Raw genomic sequence first — 8,534 nt, forward strand, 5'->3', positions numbered from 1 at the left:
ATATAATCTGACTCCACAAGATGATATTGTAGTAGTCATATAAAGTTAGCGACATCTCATAAAATATAATAATTTCACTATTTAATGTAAATATTTATCGTATGTTTGAGATTCTCATGATTGTGGGAAATAATTATATTTTTTTGCACCACGCCAACAATTTTTTTGAACCAAGAAACTCGCTCTCTAGACTATTACTAATTAATTTGATTATTCAGTGTAATCCTAAACACACCCTATGTCTAAACGTCAATATGCACCTGAACATATTCAAATTTTTTATTGCAATTCTTATTGCATTTTCTATTCCTATTTAATATATACATACCATGTATATAAAATATTTTTTAAATAAAATTGATTACGTTATCTTTATACACATCGTGGCATGTATATATAAATTAAAATAGAAGATGCAAAAGAAATTGCAATAGAAATTTTAATCCGCTCTTAATAGACAATCAATCTTTTAATATAGAATCAGATTGTTAAATATACCAGGACGCTTTTTGGATTGAATTTCGCATTGCAATTCTTGTTGTATTTTTTATTTAATTTTATATATACACGCCCCATGACGTGTATACATAAAAAAGAATTAAAAAATAATAGAAAATTCAACTTGTATGTAGCTCGGTGTGGACGACAAGTTAGCGCACATACATAGCAACAGATTGCTCAACACGCCCCGAGATTGCCTAACTGCTTATTGAGCAGAGTAACATTTTGGTTACATTTACAGGACAATTTTATTTTGGAAGCCCGATGGACCAATTTGTCACACCTGATCTCAGACTTGCTACTACACTTCAGTTAATGAAATCTTAAATAACCCACATGTACCATGTTTGATATTCCATCTGTCAGCATTCTCAATATGTCTTAGCAATTCACAATGCAAGAAGCTTACTATGTTGGATGTCTGAGGATGTCCTTCAACTTCATCCTCCTATTCCCGAAGGACGTGGATTAGAACTTGCAGATGCTGGAGAAGAACGAGGACTAGTTGAAAACTGCCTCGAGGGCAGTATACGTAGTCCCTCATGCCATGTTTTTACTGGCTAGGAAACGAGTAAATGTTGAAGATGTTCGTCAAATACTCAGGCTGCGCCTTGAACAATCAGGTATTGAAGAGAAGGGCACTCATAAATCATAGCAAAAACCATTGGCCGCATTGTCGCAAATCCCCATTGCATGGTTGCAGAGGAACTTGGACAAGAACATTTCAGAAAAACAAAAAAGAAGGAAAGATGACTATGATGATATTGATCATGGATTGAAGTGGCTGTAAAGAGAAATATTGTCCTGCCATTGCATACAGCAAGGAAAAAAGTAGCCTCAAAGTGGTTCAAAATAAGAGATTCGATTAAAGGGGACTGATGTTACCAAAATCCGCTATGTATTTACATATATTCGTCCTTAAAGTATTACAAGGAAAGGGGTAGGGAGGACTATATTAAAAGCAAAGGCGTACCTATATCCAAGTACAATCCATTATTCGACATAATTAGTAACACATAAACTCGATACTGACGCACATCCTCAAGCATCTGCAGCTTTCTCCATAGGTGCAGCATCTTGGCTGGCATTTAGTTTCGAGCGCTTTGCCTCATAATCTCTCACAGCAGCCTTTATTGCATCCTCAGCAAGCATGCTGCAATGAAGTTTCACTGGTGGAAGAGAAAGATGTTTTGCAATTTCCCTGCAGTCCCATTGTTATAGAGAGAATTCAGATGTCATAGAACCATAAAAACTATTGAGACTTAAATCAGACGTTAGACTGATTCAGGAAAGGAGCCCAACTTACGTATTCTTTATTGATAGCACTTCTTCCATTTGTTTACCTTTCACCCATTCGGTGGCTGAAAATGAAAGATGATGTTTTAGTAGCAGTTTAATGGCAACCAAGCTACAGCTACAGTGAGAATTAGATAAAATATAAAATTGGAAATTTAGTACTCACATTCATATGAATGCATGATGCAAGTAAGCACCATTTTTTTTCTTTTTAAAATATATACGTAATGGTGATCAAGATATCCATTCTTTCAGATTGCAATCATCAGCTTTAAAGGATCAATCAAATAAATAGAGAAATGTTCTCAGGAACTCGTACACAACATAGGTAGCCTTTACAATAACAAAGAAGGAAAGTATCAACAGAAAAAGGCAGGGCCAAGATACATCTCATGAACACCTCATGATACTTGAGGTTGTGGTAACTAAAAATATCACATAACGATCAAGTACCAATTACTCCACATTCAACTAACACAATCAAAAAGCAAAATAATTTCCTTCAAGTGTACTCCTAAAAGCCATTTTGCCCAAATAAAAACAAATCCATATCATTCAGATGCAGCACTTTCCCAGTCAATTCATTGAACAGAATTGAGTCAGATACAACAACCAACACCCACTCTACCTCGCCGACATCAAAATCTTTCAGGCTCCATTTGGATTGATGGATTTGGGTTTTAGGGAACGATTTATTTCAAATGAATCCACATCAAAACAATTTGAAATCTATCAATATTCAACAAAACAAAATTCAAAATTAGAGTTGAACGATTTGAAATCCTTTCAATTTGGAATTATCCTTACTAGGAATTTGAAATCCAAGATTTTTAAATGCATCATCCAAATAAAACCTCAGGTCAATGGTTTTCCTAGACTAAATAGCCGAAACCAAATTTAAATCACTGAAATCCAATTCTCCTGCCTAAAATCACCTACATATACTTCGGAAATAGCAACTCCTGGCTATACTCTCTACGAATATAACGCACGGTCAAAGGTTTAATTCTTGAACATATCATATTTCCAATTTTCCTACCTAAAATCACCTCCATATACTTTAGAAACAGCAACTCTTGTCTATTCGCTCTCCGAATATAACACATGATCAAAAGTTTAATTTTGAACATATCATATTTCCAGCTCACAAATTTTCTAGCAACTAAATTGAACCAGAAACGAACAGAATCGTCCCGGAGTCAAGTCCACACTTTCACAACAAACAAACCGCTACTTGTTTAATAACAGAAATAGAAATTCAGACACACCAAGGCGCTTAAATAACAAAAAACACTAATCAATACTTTTTCACAACAACATACCAACTGAAGAGGAGGCAATGGCGGAACCGCAGCCGAATGTCTTAAAACGAGCATCAACTATTTTTCCGCTCTTCTCATCAACCTTAATCTGCAGCTTCATAACATCGCCACAGGCAGGAGCTCCGACGAGACCCGTCCCAACATCCGGGTCGTTCTTGTCAAACGCCCCCACATTCCTCGGGTTGTTGTAGTGATCCACCACCCTCTCGTGGTACATGCGCAAGCCCGCCGCCGCAGGGGACCGCAGCCCTTGACCGAGAATCCTGTTCGTCGCGTGCCTCAACATTTTGGATTGCTTCGCAAAATCGAATCGAATAGAAACGCTTCTGTTTCTAGGGTTTGTGAACTTGGGGCAAAAAATCGGTGGGGCGTGGAATTGTGTAGAGTTAACCGACGGTTGGATTTTTGTCCTATGTTACGGGAATCAGATCCGTTTTTCATCTTATCTGAAAGGGCGGTGATACAGTTACGCGCTCGGTGCGAAATTGGGTGAATGCTTGAATGTAATTGGACCGTAGGCTTTGTCGCGTTTCTCAAAATTCCACTGCAACAATTACTAGTTGAATCAAATGGGCTGGATCAATTTCAGATATTGGGCTTATGGTCTTGGGCTACTTATTGGGCCTATTGGGCTAACTCTTTTCTAATTGGGCTATGGGCTTATTTGTGTTTTCTTGTCGGAGTGTGCATGACTAAATTTATTTGAAATATCTTATAAGCTTCTACATCTTATAAGATGCTTAAAGAGCTTAAAGACATCGAGTCCGATTTTAGAAATATGCTCTTAAAGTATTTTGAAAAATAAAACGCCGAGCTTATAAAATGTTAGAGTGTTAAGCATAATAACCTTTTGATACTGTAATAATGATAAAAAAAAAAGTCATTAAATTATGATTATTTAAAATTATAAGATCCAAAACATGTTCGTAATGTTTGGATTTGTTTTCTGAGTGGTTTTAGAGATAGAGAGAGAAAAACAAAGATAAATAAGGTGTGTTAGAGATAGTATGTATGGTTGGATTTGTTTTTTGAGATAATTTAAAAAAAATTATATTTACATATTTTTTAAAAAAAAATTGCAGGTACGTAGAACTTGTCACACTTACTAGTTGTAATTATGCCGTTGACAATAAATTATATGTCAAAAATAAATTAAACTACTATAATTAAACAAAAGCATAAAATTGGATGAAGGGAAAATCACAATTTTTCCGCTAATTTCCTAACGGAAGTTGACACGATAACTAAAAATTAAATTTTTTTTATAAATTTTACGACTATTTTAAAATTTTCATAAATAATGAAATTAAAAATATACCGAACCTAAGTTATTAAACGAAAAATGCAACTTGCCTGATCAACTTCTACACTACCAAACACTTACTTACCAGCTTTATTTTCACTGTATAATATTTCTTTTCCCATACATAAAGACAAGATGAAAATGATTGATGTGTATTGGTACGGAGTTTTATTTATATTTGATTTTTGGAAGTGTTGTTTGGCTTTACATATTATTATTATGAAAAAGAAAGAAGACATCATCACGACATCAATTTGTATTATTGTCAATAATTTCACTAAAGTTGACCTCTAAAATAGTGCTGGCAGCATTTTTTCACATGTTATTTTCTGTAAATAATTTATTTTTTGGGAGTTTAAAAAATAATTAATTCAAGTCGACAAGAAAAAAATAAAATGAAAATTAACAACAAAAGATTTATTTAAAGTGATGATATTAAAATTAAATATCACTAATCATATGTTTTAAGCGACATGAATTTTATTTTGTCACGATGATAATTTTCATAATTTCAATAGTGGCAATATTTACGTATATGAGTCATTATATACGAATAAAATTTTGTGCAAAATTGTCCGTACAAACAAGTGTATAGTGATAATATACTGACAACAAATATAGTATTGTTTGTGTTGTCGCTATAATGAGTAATATTTAATTCTTGTAACTGATAATTATATTATTACAAATCAAAATTATTGTCATTTAAGGATAATTTTATAATCGTCACTCAATATTTTGCTACTAATATAATCTTTATTTTTAGAGTTATTACATTTTATGTTAAATATAAATTAAATTATGACAATTATTAAATTTGATTTGGAGCCGAGCAATATACATTTTGTATCAACATTACGTATTAAGGATAATTACAACACTCCAAAATCCAACTCGATTTAATTTGATTTTAACTCAAGTTGATCGATTGTACAATAAGTTCTTGTTATCGTCACGTATAAAACTTTACTCCTTCTAAAAAAAATGTAATTCGATTATTTCAAAATGAATAACGTACAAAACTTTGTAACGTACAGTTAAAAAAGTCCTGGAAAAAAAATATTAGAGTTTTGCTGATGTGTTATTAAGTTCGGAATAAATTATTTCAACAATTTACAAACTAAAAAATGTATGTTAGTAGAGTTTTTTTTTTGGGAAAAATATTTTTTTAGTCCGTTAAGTATGTCCAATTTTAGTTTTAGTCCTATTAGTATGCCCATTTTTTATTAACTCCAATAACTTGCAAAATTGATTAGTTTTAGTCCTCCGGTCGCTTGGATTTATAATTTGCGCTGGAAGAAATGTGACTTTTCTTCTCTCCAAACTTGCACAAAAGATGACCAACTTGTCTTCCACATCATAATTTTAGCCACATAGGATTATAAATCAACAAAAACGCATCTACGTGTCATGCCATGTCATTTTTCCAGCGCAAATTATAAATCCAAGCGACCGGAGGACTAAAACTAATCAATTTTGCAAGTTATTGGAGTTAATAAAAAATGGGCATACTTATAGGACTAAAACTAAAATTGAGCATACTTAACGGACTAAAAAAATATTTTTTTCCTTTTTTTTTTTTTTTTAATTTTTGTGGTTTCCCCTCTCAACCATTTTGCACCAGCATTGCATTTTAGAAGCCTCTTGGCCTTTTCTTCCAAACCATTCATATCATGATTATTCATTTGTTTCTATATGTTTGCATTTTTTTTGTTTTTTTTAAATATTCCATTTATGAATTTTTGGATTTTACTAGCAATGTATATTCTATTTTAATTTTTGATTATGCCATTATTACACGAGGAAAGTTCGAATTATTATTTATTATTTTTGGGTGATTTTCAATTTTCTAGCAACTTTTATGTATCGATTTCATATCGGTACAAAATTATAAATAAAATATATTAATTAGCTAGCTTATAAATATTTGTCATGGTTTTACTGATTTTTTTAATTCTTATATGTATCTTGTGATGAACAAATTTATTAATTATTGATTTAAATTAGTGGTATACTGAGTAAATTATTTTTCTTGAAAAAATTCAATTTTTTTTTGTTATATTATTTATTTTTGACTAATAATTTATTTCTTATTGTGCAATAAATAGTGTAGTGTACAAAATATGAGATATGATCCTCAACAAATGTCATAGTTCATTTTTTTTTAAGAACTTTGTCGAGTAATTTGTATATAACATAATTTCAGAAGAAATCATCTTTCGGTTTTTATTTAAATTTATATATGTTTCTGCATTTTTTTAGATACATTAGCTATTAACATAAATAATTTTGTATTTCTTAGACTTATTAATTATTTTAATTTTAAACTTTAACTTATTTAATTACTAGGGTTTAATTACACTTTAAAGTTTGAAAATATTCATAATGTTTTACGTATTTATTTATTTTTAAAACATAGTTCTTCATGTGTCCAACTAGCACGAGATACTGACTAGTAAATTATTAAAATTTGGTACGATAAAATATTATAAAATTTTCTTCAATTTTATTTAATTAACTAAATATAATAAAATATTTAAACTACGCAGATCTATCGAGCGTGCTTCGATCTTATTTTTCCCTCAAAGATAGGTTTTCCCTCTTCATTAAGGGATATGCTATGAATAAAATCATTACCTCAAACAAATATTTGTTCTCAAAGATAGGTTTTAGATAGGGTGAAATGATAATTCATCCCCCTGTGATATTGAAAATGAGCACATTATCCCCCTATAAAAAAATATAGAAATTTATCCCCCTGTACTTTTTAAAATGAAGCAATTTACCTCCTATACAAGGAGGTAAATTGGTGTATTTTAAAAACTATAGGGAGGTAAATCGCTATTTGTTTTTTTATAAGGGGATAATTTGCTCATTTACAATATCACAAGGGGATTGCTTGCATTTTTTTTCGTTTTAGATATATTATGTAAAAGTTTTTCTAGTGATAATGCATTAAGACATTATTGATGATAAGAAGATGTAGGGGCCAAAAGAGCTTTAAAGCCATGCAATTAACATATGCAAAGATAATTAATTATTCCATTAAAAGTAATCTATTTGTAATTTTATATTTTTCCTTGTCTAATTTAATACTTGTACCTAATTTTAGAAATGTACGACTCCACCAAAACCAGGAACAAGAGGACCCCTCCTCGATAGGGTACGTAAAAATTAGGTCGATCTCAAGTTGTTCCGATTATTCCAACTAAGGGAACTTATTCGCTATAATCTTTTTTCTCCCTCTAAAGTTGGTTGAGGGTTTTATTAGACTTGATTACTACAACTTTACCAGTACACATTATAATAAAATTGTTTAATAGCTGCAAAGAAAAATTAACATTGAGCTAATTAACAAATAAAATTTTCGTTGTTAATCGACATTATTTAGGAATAATTATGCTCTCCTCCCTCAAAGTTTGAATAATTATACATAGACCCCATATGGTTTGAGAAATTATATCTAGCATCCCTAAAGTTTGCTTCCGTCTAACAAATTAGTCTATTCATTAGTTAAAATTCACCGAATTTGCTGATATTAACAAAAAAAAAATTATATTTACTTTCGATTGACTTATTGTAGGTCAAATAAATATTTTTATGATCAAATTACCCTCATATGTCTTCATGCTTTAATGCATACGAGGACGTATATTTTCGCGGTTATAAGGATAGTTTAGTTCGAAAAAAAAATTATTTGATCTACAATAAGTCACTAATAAGTCAAGGGTATCTATTAATTTTCATTCAGTTTTCTGTTAATATCAGCAAATTTAATGAACTTTGGCTAATGGAGGGACTATTGTGTTAGATGAAAGTCAACCTCAGAGGTGGTAGTTGTAATTTCTTGAACCATAGGGGTCTACGTGTAATTATATAAAATCTCAGGGGAGGGAAGTGTGATTATCCCTATTATTTTAACAGAAGAAATTTATTTGCAAATGATATTTAGCAACGAAAATTTACTTGCAAACTGATTTAGCAACAAATTATTTAAAATATATAGTAAACAATGTAGATTAGCAACGAGAATTTTATTTAATTTTAATTTTTATATCAAATTTTTTCGTAACTATTGAGCCATTTTATTTTAGTGACACAACACTAAAATA

At 30.9% G+C, this 8,534-nt stretch overlaps 1 protein-coding gene across 1 annotated transcript; it reads right to left on the reverse strand.

The window, feature by feature from the left end:
* Positions 1,317 to 3,536, reverse strand: LOC105157225 (iron-sulfur cluster assembly protein 1). The gene is made up of 3 exons (XM_011073570.2): positions 3,120 to 3,536; positions 1,808 to 1,862; positions 1,317 to 1,702 (listed from the first exon to the last, which is right to left on the reverse strand). Exons 1-3 carry the CDS (start codon positions 3,403 to 3,405, stop codon positions 1,543 to 1,545), a joined length of 501 nt encoding a protein of 166 aa, XP_011071872.1. The 5' UTR covers positions 3,406 to 3,536; the 3' UTR covers positions 1,317 to 1,542.

Source organism: Sesamum indicum, linkage group LG3 (genome assembly GCF_000512975.1).
Source record: "Sesamum indicum cultivar Zhongzhi No. 13 linkage group LG3, S_indicum_v1.0, whole genome shotgun sequence".
Classification (NCBI taxonomy): domain Eukaryota; kingdom Viridiplantae; phylum Streptophyta; class Magnoliopsida; order Lamiales; family Pedaliaceae; genus Sesamum; species Sesamum indicum.